Source organism: Dasypus novemcinctus, chromosome 8 (assembly GCF_030445035.2).
Source record: "Dasypus novemcinctus isolate mDasNov1 chromosome 8, mDasNov1.1.hap2, whole genome shotgun sequence".
NCBI classification, from domain to species: domain Eukaryota; kingdom Metazoa; phylum Chordata; class Mammalia; order Cingulata; family Dasypodidae; genus Dasypus; species Dasypus novemcinctus.
Window position 1 is genome coordinate 78,310,754 of NC_080680.1, and position 17,355 is coordinate 78,328,108.

General features: G+C 46.7%; 2 protein-coding genes across 7 annotated transcripts in view; one reads left to right on the plus strand and one right to left on the minus strand.

Annotated features, from left to right (window-relative positions):
• UBE2R2 (ubiquitin conjugating enzyme E2 R2) overlaps positions 1-8,579 on the plus strand; it is a 135,569-nt gene extending 126,990 nt beyond the window's left edge. Inside the window, exons 4-5 of the mRNA XM_004478197.4 lie at positions 1,285-1,419; positions 5,197-8,579. Coding sequence (XP_004478254.1) covers positions 1,285-1,419; positions 5,197-5,416 — 355 coding nt within the window. The 3' untranslated portion in view covers positions 5,417-8,579. The remainder of the gene's footprint in view (positions 1-1,284; positions 1,420-5,196) is intronic.
• Positions 8,580-9,916: 1,337 nt separating this feature from the next.
• UBAP2 (ubiquitin associated protein 2) overlaps positions 9,917-17,355 on the minus strand; it is a 151,862-nt gene continuing 144,423 nt past the window's right edge. For all 6 annotated transcript variants that reach the window (XM_071216820.1, XM_058301993.1, XM_058301990.1 and 3 more), the window contains 10 exons: positions 15,922-16,117; positions 15,110-15,201; positions 14,736-14,783; positions 12,382-12,460; positions 11,973-12,178; positions 11,565-11,664; positions 11,373-11,480; positions 11,155-11,219; positions 10,885-11,076; positions 9,917-10,803 (listed from right to left, as the gene is read on the minus strand). In XM_071216820.1, coding sequence (XP_071072921.1) covers positions 10,708-10,803; positions 10,885-11,076; positions 11,155-11,219; positions 11,373-11,480; positions 11,565-11,664; positions 11,973-12,178; positions 12,382-12,460; positions 14,736-14,783; positions 15,110-15,201; positions 15,922-16,117 — 1,182 coding nt within the window. In that variant the 3' untranslated portion in view covers positions 9,917-10,707. The remainder of the gene's footprint in view (positions 10,804-10,884; positions 11,077-11,154; positions 11,220-11,372; positions 11,481-11,564; positions 11,665-11,972; positions 12,179-12,381; positions 12,461-14,735; positions 14,784-15,109; positions 15,202-15,921; positions 16,118-17,355) is intronic.

The window sequence follows — 17,355 nt, forward strand, 5'->3', positions numbered from 1 at the left end:
ACTAGGGATTGAACCCAGGACCTTATACATAGGAAGCAGGTGTTCAACCACTGAGCTACACCCACTCCCCCAGGACCTATTCTTAACTAATAGAAAAAGGGATGTGTGCGCATGTGTGATTTCAACCAGATGGGAAAATTTTCATTGACAGTGCCTTTATCACAGTTTTGTAGAAACACATAACAAACTCTTCATGCTTTTTAGGAAAGGTTTCATCAAATCAAATATCCCATTATCCAGTTCCCTCCCTTTATTTTTGGTTTGTGACCTGGAGCAAAGGTTATTTTGTACAATGTTTAACCTCACACCAATGAGAAAAGAAAGAAAAATTTAATTTTTCCTCCCATTTTCTTCTTATCTACATGCACTTAATTTTTAGAAAAATAGCCTGGGAATAATTTGGAACATTTTTGGAATCTGTTGTGCTGTTTTAGCTGTTTTATCTAGCAGAAACTTTATTCCATGTGGTTTCATTCAAGTTTCTAATTTTTATCTGTGGATGAAAATTACCTGTTTGTATCTCCTTTAGATTCGTAAACCCTGGGAGATCAGGGGCTGCATTTAACTTCTTTACCATTGTATGTCCAACTTCTAAGTTGATGTCTCTAGGACACAGTAAACATTTTTGAACAAAGATTTCTCTTATCCAGAGATTATTTCTTCCATGCCAAGGCCTTTACTCTTTCTTCATTTTACTGCTTAATTCTGTCTTCCTCACCTTATAAATATGGAGAAAAAATATATTTGTATGTAATACTGTTTTTTCGATCTTTTGTATGTCCAGGAATAAGAATCTGGATGTATGGAATATCATTGTTTTTGCCCTTTCCCACCAAATAATTGCCTTGAAGCTAAAATTTTGATGCTTTTTTCTCTTTTCTACTCCACTTGATTTGTAATTTTTCTGTACATGGTATGTGTAAAGTGACCAGACACCCACTTTTTGTAGATTGGAACATGTAACCAACCAGTTAAGACAATGCCTCCTATAGAACTCATTTTATATCCTGCGGCATGACCTTTGTGCTAGATAGACTCACAGATTTCCTCTGCCTTGTCTCTCAGTTAGCAGTTTGTTCCTAGCCTAGTTAGTTAAGTATTGAAAACAAAATTTTTTGATGCTCTATTTCTGTTCCCCTAAGACCTTTACATATATTGTAGTCAGAAAAGTTTAAAGGGAAAAAACTTTAACTCTGCTTATACTTTTCTTAAGTTAAAAAGCAGAATGCTTTTGAATATTGTGAACATGAGTATTCGTAACAGACCCTTTTTTCCTGTTTCTAGGACTATCCTGTTAAGTGTAATCTCACTGCTTAATGAGCCCAACACCTTCTCTCCAGCCAATGTGGATGCTTCAGTTATGTTCAGGAAATGGAGGGACAGTAAAGGAAAAGACAAAGAATATGCTGAAATCATTAGGTAAGGCAGTTTGTTCTGTTTGCCTTTTTTGTCAAGTCTGCATATAGAAACAGTGTCTCCTGGAACCAAGGGTCTATATCAAATTTAAGTATCCTATCCACTCTGTTTCTCTCAACTCTATTTATTATGGGGAATAGTAAGGAGATTTCTGCCTGAGCCTCATGAGCTTGGTTATTGAGAGATACTAAAAGAGAAAATGCTGCATCAGATGAGACTTGCAGGTTCTGAATTAGTCACATGTGCAAACTCTGTCCCATAATCATCTTAAGGACCCTGTTTTGGACTTTCATCATGGCCGTTAAATGCAGGAAACACAAATACCAAAGATATTCTTGGTATATAAGAAAGAGTAATTTCGTTTTCATATTTTTAAGAAATGAAACTACAGTTTATTGGCCTTTTGACCATGGGAGCAAGTATTTTCTCATGTTTATTATCTGTGACACTAATATATGGTATAGCAGAACTCTAGAGTAAGAATCATGAGACTTGGAATCTTCCGCCAGCTCTGTCACTCCTTGTATAACCATTTATCGGTTAACTTTCAGGGTTTTTAGTTTGTCTGTGTAAAAGGAAGAAAATAGAACTCTTAATTGGGCTTAACAGTTTATCTCTTGATCATACCCTAAGTAGGACATAAAGTTTTTATGATAGTGTCCTTTCATATTTATATTTTTCAAATAGAGCCCTAAGGATGGTTCCAACTCATTCATTCTGTGTGTAGGACAGTTTAGTAAGCCCTGGAATTCATGCAGATAAAGTACCTCTGTAAATCTAGTTGGCATAATAGCATGTATGTGATATGAAAAAATAAAAATAATTCAGAGAAAAGCATATCATTTTACAGCTGACTAATTAAATATAGATGTGCAGTTCTCAAAGTTTTGTGCCCGTGGATTCACCTTCAGACCACTCTATAATCCAAAGCCATTTAATGAGATTACAAGGATAGAGCCTGGGGTTTTTTGTTTGTTTGTTTTACCAGCCACCCACATCACTGGTGCATACTAAAGTTTGAAGAAATTTAGTATAAATATTAAGGACCTAGAAATTTAGAGGGGCAGGAGTGAGTAGACTGAGGAATGAAGGATGAAAATGTTCCACAAAACAGTCAGGATTGGAACCTGATGTTAAGGAAAGGTAGGCTTTAGTAAGTCAAGAATGCAGGGATATGCCCAAGGTACTTCTACCCTATACTTTTTAATTTGTTTGAGTCAATTTTTAATTTTTTTTATTTACTTCTCTCCCCCCCCCCCCCCCCCCATTTTGTCCGCTTCTATTGTTGTCAGCAGCAAGGGAATCTGTGTCTCTTTTTGTTGCGTCATCTTGTTGCATCAGCTCTCCGTGTGTGCAGTGCCATTCCTGGGCAGGCTGCACTTTGTTTTGCGCTGGGCAGCTTTCCTTACGGGGTGTGCTCCTTGCACGTGGGGCTCCCCCCTACGTGGCACGGCACTCCTTGCATGCATCGTCACTGCGCTGCACATGGGCCAGCTCCACACCGGTCAAGGAGGCCCAGGATTTGAACCGCGGACCTCCCGTGTAGTAGATGGACGCCCTATCCACTGGGCCAAGTCTGCTTCCCAGGAGTCAATTTATTTTCATTCTTTAATTTTTTTCATCTTTGTGTCAGGTACTCTACTACTGAGTACATAGATATCTGTTAATTACCTGTTTTTAAGTACCTGATGAAGGCACAGTGTGCCCTCCAGGAGATCACACTTTACATAGGGTAGAAAACATTTGTAAACAAATAAATGATGCAATGTGATAAATGACGCCACAGAAACATAAAGAAGATACACAGGAAGGAGTATATAATCCTATGGAGGAGTTCCTAGGAGAGATAATGCCTCCTATGAGTTAAGATAGCCAAGAATTTTTCAGGTAAAAATGGTAGGGAAATCTCTCTCTACCTAGAGGAATCCCCACCAAATCTTGGTGTGTGTTTCCATCTTTCTCTCCCATTTCTCAGCAAGCTCTGTTCTTTACCCCATTTCCCAAATAAATGCTTTTTACTGCTCTAACTTAAAAAAAAGGGGTGGGGGGGGAGCATCTTCAGGGGGAGAAAACATGTTTGCTAAGAACAGTTGAATAAGCATGTCATGTCAAAGGAATTACAAGTAGTTTTACATTGCTTTTATGTAAATTCTAATTGAGAAGTAATGGGAAATTAAACAAGAGAGGCACCATGTCTTAAAAGACATTGAACTCATGAAGGGGTGATCACATGAGTTCTGGAAGAACACAATTGACCAGGGAGGTTGAAATAAGGACTAAACTAAGACAGTGGCAATGGGAATGAGAAGACAGACTTGAAAATATTTAGGCTGTAAAGCAATAGGACTTCAGTAATTTGGGGTATGTGGAATGAAGTCTATGATTTTAAGAGCTGACATACTTTTATTGAGAAAATAAAAACTTGCCATAGGGGTGGAAAACAAAAACAGTGTTAGACTTGCCAAATTGGGGTACCTAAGACATATCAGGATGTGGACATCCAAAAGGCAGTCTGTTATATGAGTCTAGAGTTCAGCAAGAAAGTATGGACTGGAGCCTAATGATATGAGAGCTGTCAACATAAAGGGAGTGGGTTAAAACCATGGAAATAGCTAAGATAGCCCAGTGAGAATGCAGAGAGTGAGAAAAGGTTCAGGCCTAGGACTCTCAGGAACATGAATATGTATGGTGTGGCAAAATAGGTAAAGCAGCTACAGTGACTGAAAAAGTCTAATTGCAGAGATTAAGTAGAAGGAAGATTAAAAAGAGTAGTGTTTTGGCATTTTAAGTTTAGTTTCTCCAATTCCTTGAGGGTTCAAATTTTCCTATTTGTTGAAGGAAACTCCTCTTCCATTCATTCATTATTTATTGCAAACCTACTGTGGGCCAAGCTGTATTCTAGGGGCTGGGTAAATAGGAGTGACTAAGATAGACAAGGTCTCTACTCTAATGAAGCTCACATTCTAGTGTGAGCAGAATTATGCAAGTGACTAACTGGCTATTTTGAACTGGGTATTCAAGGAAGGCCTCCTCGAGGTGATATTTAAGCTGAGATCTTAATGACAGGGAGACAGCCAGGTGTGGGTCTGGGGAAGAACAGCTGATCCAGCCAGCTGTGGTCAAGGTACCAAAAGACCAGGGTGGCCTGAATGTTTTGGAGTGGGAGAAAGTAATGGGCTGTGAGAGTGGAGTAAGCAGATAGATCATGCCAGCCTTTGGAATCCAGGATAAATGATTTGGCTTTTACTGTAAATACAAATTAGGATTGGTGAATTAAGAGTTGTTGGGGCTGTATTGGAGATGGAAGTTTGTTAGTAAGGAGACAACTAAACTCCCTTTACTAATAATTTCCCCCTAAAAGGTCATATTACAAAATCACATTTCCTTCAAAATGGTCTCCGATGGGTTAGAAACCTTTCGTATATAGTACAGGGTGTCTACTAAATGCTTTTAGGCAGATAATGAAGCTCAGAAAGCAGTCATAGGAATCTTTTTTTTTTTAAAGGAGGTTCCAGGGATTGAACCGAGGACCTTGTACATGGGAAGCAGGCACTCAACTACTGAGCAACATCCACTCCCCAATGAAAATTGTTTTTTTCATTTGTCCTGTTTTTAGGAGGCATCGGGGTAAATATAACTTTGTACATGGGAAGCAGGTGCTCAACCATTTGAACTACATCCGTTCCCCATAAGGAATCTTCATTATTAAGAAGCCAATTATAAATCCACCTTCAAGGCAGAGACTTACCATAACCTATTTTTGTATCATCCTCTCTTTAGGAAACAGGTTTCAGCCACTAAGGCCGAAGCAGAAAAGGATGGAGTAAAGGTCCCCACAACCCTGGCGGAATACTGCATCAAAACTAAAGTGCCTTCCAATGACAACAGCTCAGATTTGCTTTATGACGACTTGTATGACGACGACATTGATGATGAAGATGAGGAAGAGGAAGATGCCGACTGTTATGATGATGATGATTCTGGGAATGAAGAGTCGTGACATGTTCCTTCGATGCCCCTGTACTGCCCTGCCGTCTCAGGCCAAAGGGAGGGGAGCAAGTGGGGACCTAGCAGTGGCCCCTCAACAAAAACCTATTTACAGGGGGTGGGAAAACAAACACGGCTCCTGCTGACTCCCCTTATGGATCTCAGTTTGCTCCTTTTTATGGACCTCTTAATGGAGAGAAAGTAACCCTCCACAGAATGTCTGAATTCTTGCATTCTTTACCCTTCCATCACTGCATTGACTTTTTTTTTTTTTTAAACAACAAAAAAAAAACAACCACCCAAAACTCCTGCCTCACTTCGTCTCTACAGAGTGTTCACAGCAAAACACGTTTGGTCTGTTTTTAGATTCTTGAAGAATTAAATAGTCTTTCATCAAGAAGTTTCTTGTATTTAAAGCTGGGAACCCACTGGGAGTTCACAAGTGCTGCATATATTGAGTAGCAAAAGAAAACAAGGAAAAAAAAACCCCAACAACAAAAAATATAAAATCCCACAAAACAAACTTTAAAAAAAAAATCCCCAAGGTTTAGCTGCTCATTTTCAACATTAGTGTGTGCACATTGGTTGGCTCAGCCCTTTGGTGGTGAATTTTGTTTTTTTCTTCCTAAGGCTGGTATAGCGGGTGTCAGGGACTTTGCTAAGCTGGATGAAGTGTGTTCCTGAGGGCCCAGTGCTCCTTCAGCCTTCCTGAAATCATCCTAACGTGGAGGCTTCAGCTACTCTGAGAAGTCAGATTTTGTTTATTGAAATCAATTGGAATCTAAAGCCTGAAATAAATATCCATACTTTACATAGAACTGAGCACTTGGGTTGCTACTTATTTTAAAGGCAGGGTTATTTTTTTCCCCAGGGAGTGGGAGGGTGGGAAAGAAGTGGGAATAGTGTGTGGGGAATTTTAGTGATGGAACAAAGAATTAAAAATCACTATGTCATTTGTGGTTGATGCTGCTGGGGAAAAAGAAGTTTAAACTACTGGTGACACTGTTGGGAAAGGAAACACCTGTTTTAAATACTTAACTTGACCTTCTCAAAGACACGCTCTCATGATGAGGATTTTTTTTTTTTAAGTAGCCATTTTTACTCAGTATTAATCCTAGGTGCATGTGTTAAGATTTTGGTTTTCATTGAGCTACTTTTACCAATAGTGATACATATGTGGATGTGAGACTCAAGTGACTTGTTCTCGCTTTTCTTATTGGTTATGACCCAGATTTTTCTCTCCTTTCAATGTGCTTTGGCTGTGGGATGCAAGCAGAAGTTGTGCATGGAGCTTACCCTGGACTCCTTTGTTTCATGAGTCAAGGGAGTTGGCTGCAAGCAGTGTCTGAGACAAAGCTACATCTTTCTGCTGTACAATTGTTGCAGCTTTGATTTCCCAAATCTCAATCATGTGTTGCTTCAGTCAATACTGAGATTCAGCAGCCTTCGCCAACTAGGGACGACTTCAGAACTTGTGGGTGATTTTTGTTTTTGTGATAGTGAAGGTCATAGTCATAGGAGGGCAAGGTTCTTGTAGTGGGGAAAGCCCTATAATGTAAAATCAAATTTGAGGGAAAGTACTGCAAGGACTGACTACAGTTCTCCCCCAGGTCCCTGGGAACTAGTATCAACTCCTTTTGTTTCTAATTGTAGCTCAGAAAGGGCTGATGGATACAAGTAGGAGGGGCCTAGAAGGTCAGGGTAGGCGATGCTTACTTCCTAGCTGCTCCTCCTTCCTTTCTGATCTCAGGGTTTTCATTGGCTCTTCAGACTTTCCAAACGTTTGCTCACTAATCCCCAGCAGCCCCATCTGGCTTGTAAAGCTTGGTCTGGTATTACGTGGGAATGTTTAAAGTGTGATGATTCATATAAGGCATTTCTGGGTCTGGTCCCAGAAGCTCTAAAGACCAATCCCCATGGGGCCAGGGCTGCTACTTGCACCCTGAATCTAGCAATTACTTACCAGATTTAGGGAACAGAGGAGCTGTTTGTGACAAAATGCTCAAAGTTGCCTGACTGCAAACTCTCAGGAGGAATTTGGAATTAGCTTTTTACTCCTCACACTTAAGTGATGCTTCCAGATAACCTGCAAATCTTCTGGAGCCAAACCTTTTGCAATATCCTGACTTACTTTCCCCCCACCCCCAGATTTAGCTTGGTCTTAACTATCTCAGAGCCCTAATATTAAGCCTTTCTTCTCCCTTCTTGCTGGGTACCTATGCCTTGTGGGAAGTGCTTTGCTGCTCTGCCCTATCCCACTATGCCATTGGCCTCTGTTGTGTGTTGACTCAGGGAGCCAGAGAGCCAGGTGGAGTTCATACCTCTCAGCCCTGTGGGTGTTATTGTTGAGGGTTGGGTTTGCCTCATACTTAGAGCACAACCAGTTCCAGAAAAGATTGGGTTATGTTGATTTGCTAGCAGGTAAACATTCTGCCGGCCCAGCCTGACTTACCCCAATTGTTGGTTTCAGAGTGCTCCTGAGAACACATTCTGTGGGGAGAAAAACAAGATTTGTTTTCCTTTTCTTTTTGGGAGTGGAGGTCTCAGGCTCAGGCCAGAACCTTGAGTGAACAATTGTGCTAATAACTTGGTGTTGACATGAACTAAAAAAAAAAATTTAGACTTCCTTTGATTCTAATTGAGGCCTCACTGGATGCTTGTCAGTTCTGTGTATTTTGAGGCTGGGTGGAGACAATATCATGATTCCATTGTTGCTTCCCTCAAAGTCTTCCCCCTTCCTATTCTTTATCATCATTCCAGAGTTCTTTTCTGTTAGCCAAAGTTTTTTGTAGTCCCTTCTTTCCCCTTCCTTGGTAACTGTTTGCTTCTTTACTTGCTGGTTTCCTTTTGTTTGGGGCATATACACAAGAGATTGAAGGGGGAAATGTGTACTTCTCCACTGAAAATGAACTCTCCTCCCATCTTGATCAACAAGGTTTACATTTACAACTAAAAGATTCAGATGCAATTTTTCAACTATTCTGAAACCAGCCGGACACACCTGACTTTAATAGTTTTCTTAGCTGAAAATGTAGATTTTCTTCAGTTTAACTTATGAGAAAGGATTATCTGATGCATTTTGTGTTGACTTCCCCTTTAGTGGTTTATTTTGTCTTTTTCTGCCCATCTGTCTACTAATGAAATGTGAAATAAAAATATACCTGTATTGCTCTTTCCCCATGGGATGACACTCTTTTTTTTTTCCCTTGTGTTAAAGAGAAAACTAAAGGTGGTCTCTGAATATTTTTGCGTTACCTTGTGGGTTATACCTAGGACTCAGCTGAAGAATTAAAAAAAAAAAAAAAAAAGGAAATCTCTCGGGCCTGCTTTTTATAATATCTTACCCAGCTCATCATCTCCTTGGAAAATAACCACCCCCAATCCCCACTGGCTTTCAAAGAAGGTTCTTAAAGACACAGTCATTTTAAATACTTAATTCTGAAGTAGGACCCATCTGCCAATACCAGTAGGTTGGTGAAGAGTTGGCAATCCTTAGGCGAACTTTTTGTTTCACTGTCATTTATCTTCCTGCTGCTAACAGCATGGATCAAGACATCACACTGTTTAATTAAAGTACCTTTTTAGTTTCAGTTATGGACACTTTCCTAGCCAGGATCTCGAGCTGTGGGTTAAAAGCAGTAGGTGCCCCAATTGATGAAAATGACCACTGCTCAGAGGCCAAGAGAAAAGGTAAACCCCAGACTGGTTCTGGCATGCCAGCTGGACCAATACTGAACTGGAAGCAGCACTCATTTTGTTCACTTAATTATCCTGGTCTGATAGTTATTTAGGACTGAAATGAGAAGCTGTTAACACCTTGGGCAATGCCCTGAGCTGCCTGCCAGGCTGTAGCTAAGTAGGGAGTTCAAGTCCCTGGCTCCTGATTAGTGGCCTGGAAGCATGAAGGAGCAGCTCACCTACCCCAGGGGTGGTTAGAATCCTGGCCTCTGGGTAAATAGCAGTTGGGACTTTCTGGAACAGAATTCGCTTACCAACCTATACCTCGAAACTCACTGTTCCGCAGCCCTTCACTGCCAATCAAGACTGTGTGGTTGATGGGAAGCAAAGAATAAGACCAGTTTACCAGGTAAGCCCTGAGCCTGTTAATGCTTATTCTCCCTTAGGCCTAGAACCCTGCTCTCAATTCTTGACCTTGCTCCAGATTTTAAAGCCAGTTAGGTGTGGAAAGAAACTACACTGCCCTGGTGTTTCTGTTGTGTGATTATCCTATTTCTATGTCTGTGAAGGAGATGGAAAAACAGCAAAGTAAACTTTGGTGATAAAGCTGCCTGGGCTCTGTTTGGAGGCTGAGCTGTCTTCTCAGCCCCAGCCCTTGTCTTTTCACTCCCTGGACACTGCCTGGGTAGGGCTATAAGGCCAGGCCCAGCAAAGAAGGGAACAGTGGAGCCCTTGAGCTCTTTGTCTGGCAGGATCTCAACTTCAGGACCTAGTGCCTGCAGGCAGTGAAGATGTCCCTGCCCTGAGCTATCTCAGTCACAACGCAGAGACCGTGCATGCTCTCGGAACTTTATTAGGTGGACCTCGGGCAAAAGAGAAAACCCCTGAAACAGGAGCCCACCTGGTTCAGGACAACTGGCATAGAGGAACCTTTGCTTGAAGACATGTTCATTATTTTTGAAGCAGAGTTGACTGGCTGAGCATCTGAGCCCAAGTTCAGATTATTTTTAAAATGGTCAGCTCCCCTTCAAAAGGGGACAAGACTGGGAACTAGAAGGAGAAGCCCCTGTGGCTCAAGACAAACAGGTGCCCAGGATTACATGGGGCTAGGGGACATCTCTGCTGTTATTTGGCAGGAGGAAGAACATGACAAATGACAAAAGGACCAGTTTCTAAAAAAAAAAGTAATTACACAGGGGTGAAAAAACTCAAATAATGGTTTACAAGGGAGTGAGATAAGTCCTGATTCTTCATTGGTACCTGACCCCAACACCCGAACTACCTTGATCCAGGCAGCCAGGGCAAGGGGGCTATAGGCTAGGTGGAAGGCCTGAGAGCAGGGGGAGGTGGGCTCATTTTGCTACAATGAGAAGGGGCTTGGGTGGAAAGCAGGCCTGGCAGCCCCACCCCCATACCCCCAAGGTGTCCGTCACATTTACAATTACATACATAAATACATTACATACAAAGGCTTGTCTGGGAAACAGACTCCCCACAAAGGCTCAGGTGACACAGTTAAACGTCTCAGGGATTCTAAGAAAGGGCCTTGGACTTCCAGAAATGGGCTCTGTATGTTTTCTCCTGCCCAGAGGATGCCCTGCCCCAGCCCACCCCTCTCTTTGGGGTTCAGTTTGTCCAGTATGGAGCGTTGCCATAGGTGGGTTTGGAGGCTTGAGTCTTGGGCTGCAAGGAGCTGGGCTGGCTGCGCTGGCCCGAACCACTCTGAGGAGGAGAAAAGGCTGTCAAGGCTGGAGCAGTGCCCGTGGCCCATAGCAGCGTGGGCCCCTCCAGCACTGGGCTCACCTGGGCATCCTGGGGAAGGTGGTGGTGCAGCAACTGTGAGTGGGGCTGCTGGTGAGCGGGCAGGATGTGCAAAAAGGGTGGGGGCGCATAGCCAGGGGCCGCTCCAGGGGCCAGGGGCCCCGTGGAGGCCAAGGCAGAGGGCAGGCTGAATGGCGGAGGGGTCCCTGCATGAAATCCCTGCTTGTCAAAAGTCTGCAGGACAAAGGACAACGGTGAGGGCACTGGACTACACTTCCCACCAATCTACCCATCCACCTTTGACCCCCTCACCTGAGTCTTGTAGACAGATGCAGTCATATCGGGTAGGCCAGGAGTGCCTGAAGACACTGATACTCCTAAGAGGAAAAGCAGTTGTTCCCCACAAAAGTTGATCCCAGCTCCAGCCTCCCCCCTCCAGGGGCACACTGGGATAGCCTTATCCAAGAGGAAGTCAGGGTAGGAGACAATCACTCAGGGCCTCAATCCTGGAAAGGAGGGATGGACGCTACCTTTGCCAGGCCCAGAACCTGCAGGCTTGTTTTGTGCCTGTGATGATCCACTATAGCCACCCTTGGTGTAGTCTCCAGCCGCTGTCCCTTGGGTCAGGTCGTCGTAACCTAGCAGGGCCGGGTATGAGAGGCACACGTGAGCCAGGCAAGCCTGCCCTATCCCAGGTCTCTCGCTGCGGGAGCAGCCCTCACCTGTGCTGTAGCTGTGCTGGCCATAACCACCTGCCTGCTGGAAAGGGGTGGTCGGGGTGCTGAGGTTCACACCATGCTGCTTGGCTGAGGCTGGAGGGACCTGGTGGGACCAGCAGGCAAGGCATTAATGGAGGAACGAGGCAGGGTGGCACAGCCTCAGAAAGTGGCAGGTAAACCCACAGCCACAGGGGACTCACGGGTTCACATGTGCAATATATTCTGGATGGAAAGGCAGCTGGGGAACGTAACCTGGCCCCCAGCCCACACAAATCCTGAAGACCAGGGTAAAACTCTGAGTGGGGTCAGGACGCTCCCTGCTTTGCTCTGAGGAGCTGGAACACAGGCTCCAGGTTTCAACCTTCTAGTGCCCCAAGGACAGGGGAAAAGGCACTGTCCACAATTACTCACAAACATGGTGGGCCCATACTGGAAGGCACTGGGCACGCCTGTGTAGTAGGGGAGGCCAGCGTAGCTGTAGCCAGGTGGCAGCGCAGGATTCAGGAAGGGCTGCTGGGCCGTGTGATGGGCCTGAGATTGGGTCTGCTGTGGCTGAGCCAGTGTGGTGGGGGGCGCAGGGGATGCAGAGTCACCTCGGCCAAACTTGGCGACATCACCTAGGAGAAGAGCAGCACTGACTCAGTCAATGTTCATTGATCCAATCAGGGAAAAGGCCAGACGGGCTCCTGGAACATGGCTGGCTGTCAGCTCAACGGGGAAGCTAAACGGCTTCTCAGCCTCTCTGCTGCTTCCAGGCTCCTGGGGTTGACTACAGGCCAGTTCGAGGCCCACCCACGCCTCACCCACTGAGCAGACAAACCTGAATACGGATTATTAGCTAGGCTCCCATCTCTGCTGGCAAGGGCGGTGGGCGTAGCAAAGGGAATTCCGTAGTAATCCTAGGAGAGACCAGGGTGACACAAATCAGCAGAAGGGCCTCGCCACACCCACAGGAAAGCAGACCCAGCAGGCAGTACAGGCAATGCCATGCTCCTGGGGCAGGCTAGACTGTGTGGATGTCATATGCACACCTCCAGAGGGCAGCACTCCCAGAGAACTCCAATGAAGAGTGTCCACTGGAGTTGTGCCACATGGCCACCCGGTTTGACTGGCTAGAATATAGATAAACTGACCGAGCCTGCAGCATCTGCTAGGCAGAGCCAGTGGAGGCCCAATCTCACATCCATTTGACACCACAGAGAGATGGTTGTGAATGTCTCAGGCTTAACAGACTTCACTGGCTTGCCCATGGGAAAGATGCTGAAGAGCAGCCAAGAAAGGTACTGAACAGGACAAACCTGAAAAGGAGTCAGCAGGAAAGGAAGTGCCTCAATGTTTAAAATGGGACAAGGTTAATTCAGGGCAGGGGGAGGGTGGGTAGCCCAATGCCTGGTATGCACAGGTGCAGGCAGGACCCCAGGGAACACCCTGAACTGGCTGAGACCTCTCACCACCCATTCTGCCCCGCCAATGGGGGCTCTGCATAGGACCCAGTGGGAAATATGACAGATACAACATAGTATGGAGACAAAGAAGGAAAATGCAGTAAAGTAAAAAAGGTGGAGAAAGGGAGGTCTGTCCTGACCCTGACTCACCGCCCAGGGCTTTAGCAGCCCTGGCCATACTGCACCTGCCTGAGTCCTCCTGATGCCCTGGATCCATGACCAGCAGCATCCGGTCACAGTCAGATGGGACCCATCCTGGGCAGAGTAACACCCACACTCTTTTCGCCTCTGTCTCCAGGTAACCTCCAGGAAAGCCATTGCATCTTCTCAGCCCAGAGCCCTAGGAGGAGGTCAGACTGGGAAAGAACTGAGCTAGCAGGAACACAACTGGGGCAGGCAAAGGAAAAGCCCAGAAAAGGGAGGTCTCTGACAGAGGATAAGAAGATCCAAAGGTCCCAGAGGCTAATAAAAGACCAAAGGGAAAACAAAAAGCAATGTAACTCAAAAGGGGGGGGGTGCTCAGAGGGGACTTCTTCTAAGTTACAAATGCTGTAAGGAAAGCGAGTCCTATGAATAAATGCAGAGCCTATGAGGCAGGATGACTCTCAGGGCTGGGATCCCACTGTGCCTCTGTCTGCTCCTCTGGGGCTGCCTGACCCCACGTGCAGACTCACTCAGGACCACCTCTCACACTCCAACCTCTGATGCTCTGGGACTCCTGGGCCAGATGGCTGGTTGGTTTGCTCATGAGTATCTGGGGGGACAAGGGCCATTTCCAGTTCCCCCACAAAGCCCTAAGGTTCAAGGCATTCCCAGAGACCCTAAGTTCTTTTGACCACCCTGGAGATCTGCCACCATGTCTTCAACATCTTCAACAAAAACCTTTCTGGGCCCTCCTGGGATGTGGGCAGCAGCTGGAGGTTCCAGCAGACACTCAATCCTCAGCTGCTGGTGTGCACATGGGAGATGAGCCACCCAGCAACCAGCCTCTGGAGATACTTCCAGAAGGTGGAAAAGATCTGGAGAGATTCGGCCACTGTGCCTAAGAGGTGGTCCAGGCCGACCTAGAGCTCTTTGTAGCCAGGCACAGAAAAGGGAAGCACTAACTGGGAACCTGAGGTAGGACAGGCAACACTTATGGGAAGACAGCCTCTTTAGCCGGCAACAGGGAAGACCACATCCAGCAGAGAGCGCCTGAGGGAGGGAGAGGCCAGCTTTCCTGCAAACAGCAATGGGAGGCTGGACCAAAGAGCCCTTGAAGCTTGTCTGCTCTAGCCACTCACGGAGCAGAGAGGTAATGCTGTCATCACAAGTGCAACCAATGGCCACCCTGTAACTCAAAAGACACTGAAGGGGACTTTGAAGAAGAGAAAGCTTTATAAAACCCAGGGCCTGGGAAGGAACCCCCATGTCTGGAGTCTTATTGTTTTTCTAAAAAACAAACAGGAGGGGAGGGGGAAAATGGCCCACATTTAGTAGGAAGAAAGCTGCTAACTTTGGCCCCAGGTCCCAGTGGCCTTCAAGTTCCCCAGGGGAAAACACAGGACACTCAGAAGCACAAGCTATGGTCTCACCAGACACAATCACCAAAGGAAGCAGCTTTCAGGTGGTGGTGCTGAGGAGGCCTTGGGCCATGTATCTTGAGGGCCAAACAATCAAGGCCGAGAGAGCAGAGACATGTGAGGGAGCCTGGCTCCCTGCTGTCCCCACCATTTCACACCCCACTTACCATTGGTAGCCGTGACTGCAGCATCTGGAGCTCATCATAGCCATAGATCTGCATAAGAACCAAAAAGGGTACATTGGGGACGATGGTCCACCCCCTGGAAGCCCAGGGCCATATGGGGTCCATCACAAGGTTGAGGGAGAGGGGATGGAAAGACACCCAGGAACGGGGCCTGGAGCTGCTGGGAGAACAGTATCTATTCTGCTGAGGAAGACCAGGGGTCAGAGAGGGAGAGAGACAACGAGGCTCGAGGAAGTTAACAGCAGCTTGAGGTGGGCACCCCGGCTCAACCCAAGGCCTCCCCTCACCGGGTCCTGCCAGTGCCAGCCCAAGGCCAGGGGGGCTGGGGCCGGCCAGGAGTTCCACCATGCGCTCACCGGGTACGCAGGAAGCAGTCCTCCCGGGCCCACGAGGTACTGGTTATGCAGCAGTGGAGGCACCCCCTGGGGTAGGTTGGGAGGTGCTTTGCCTGCAAAGGCAAAAATCAAATGGAATGAAGTGACCTCCCAGAGACTGAGGTGTCTGCTGGTGGGGGGTGGAGAATCCTTGAGCTCCCTATTTGCCCTACTGCTACTCCAGTTGAGGGCAGGAGCAGAGAGACACAGGTGGTCATGCTATGATGGGAGTTAGGAGAGACAGGAAGCATGTGCCACCACTTTCAGGCTGTTTCACTACTTGTTCTGCAGCCAGACAGAAGTACTCAATCCCCATCCCAAAGGTCATACTACACTGAGCGAACCGGAAACAAGGAACAAACTGCCTCCTCAAAACAGGAGAGGGAGAAGGTGCGGCAAAGGTGGCTTTTACCAATTTCCAATAAACTGCAGTCTGCTCTGCCCCCTCAGACTGCCCATGTCCAGCTGTTCTCTGAACCCTCCAAGTCACCTCATTATCTCACCTCCAGGGACACACCAGGGCAGAAAAGACTGGGAAGCTACAGGCAGAAAGGCTGCCAAGAATCCTACCCAAGGGAGCCCACCCAGAAGATTTAGACTCCACCCATTCCCCCATCAGGCCTGGGAGGAACAGGCTTCAAGAGGTCAGTGGAACGCAACAGCATGACACTGTGAGGGCAGGGTGAGAGGGAGACTGTGACCCTGCCCTGGCAGCCACCTCTGGGTATCTTTCCTGGGAAGCCAAGTGTTCACATTTGAGGGGGGTGAACAAGAAAGGCCTCTGGAGCATATACCTGAGGTCACCAAGGGTGCGGCCCTGGTACTGCTGCTGGGAACACTTGCGGTGGTCCCACCCAGGCAGAGGCTGTTAGCTGTGTTCATACTGCTGGGCAGGCTGGCTCCCGAGGACATGGCACTCGAGGCAGGGGTTGCTGCCGTAGAGAAGGTAGCCGAGGACTGGAGGGAAGGGGTGCTCTCCACACTGGCATGCTGGCAAAACAAAAGCCAGGACACACGGAATGGATCAGAGGGCAGTCGAGGAGGCTACTGGGTGAGCCTGGCCTAACACTTGGGCTTAAGTCTCGAGATTGGACTGGCAAGCAAACAATGCACCTGACTCTGAGGTGAGGGGTTCTGTGCCCAGGGTTCACTTTGGCCCCTTTATACCGTAGCTTTCAGGACAAAACTCTTCAGGTGAGTATCAAGACTATTAAAATTGAGTTCCATGACTAAAACCCCCCTAAAAACCTTCAAATCTCCATGCTTTGATATCTGAATCAAGGCACAGAAGCCCCAAGTAAGCCGTAGGTCCTAACTAAACACGTGCCATTTGTACATGAGATGAGAATGCCCCTCCCAGAAAAGCAAATAGTCTCAGGAGAGCTGACCACCAGGCCACAGGCAGCCTGGCCCAAGTCAGAGGCCTCTGGGAATGTCCTTCTGTTGGACTTCTCAGCTATTCTGGACTAAGGTCTTTGAGAGAGGCCTTTGCCTCAGAAATTCGGTGCTAACTTCTAGGCCTTCGTTACCTCACCAAGGCCAATGTGAAGCGGCATGGCCTGCCACTCTGACTGCCTGACACGCTGCACCTGTGTAAGCATGGCAAAACCCAGCAGAAAGCCCCACATGAGCCTAAGCTCCAGGAATCCTGCCCAGCAGCTTGACTCCTGCTAGAAACAAGGCACCAGGAAGGGTCTCAAGGACCAAGAGGGTGGGTGAAGAAATGTACTGTGGTTGGGCAAAGCAAGTCCTAAAGAGGTAAGAAAAAGGCTCCATAAGACTGAGACCAGCCTCCAAACAAGGCTGTGTATAGAACACAACAACTTCTTCAGGAGAAGCCAAAGAGCATGAAGGCCCCGGGTGAAAGAGGACCACCCCTGGGTCTGCCTCCATGGGCTCAAAAGGTCCTGTGGAGATCCCATCCCACAGCCTTCCCTGCCCATCTGACATTGGCTTTAGGGCTCTAGGATCCAGAAGCAGACACTCGCAAAGGTGATGAGAGCTGAAAGCTCTGTCTCCTGGGGCTGCCAGGGGCTCTTTCTCCTTCAGCATAGAGGGACAGAACCAGGGTGGAACGAGCGCCAGGGAAGCACACTCTGCCCCAGCACCTGATCCACAGTCCTCTGTTATAGGAAGAAACCCTGCCACAGGTAATAGATCTGACCAGTGCGCCTAGGAAAAATATCTATATCTCCTATAACAAAGGGCTACTGGCATCCCTAACAGGA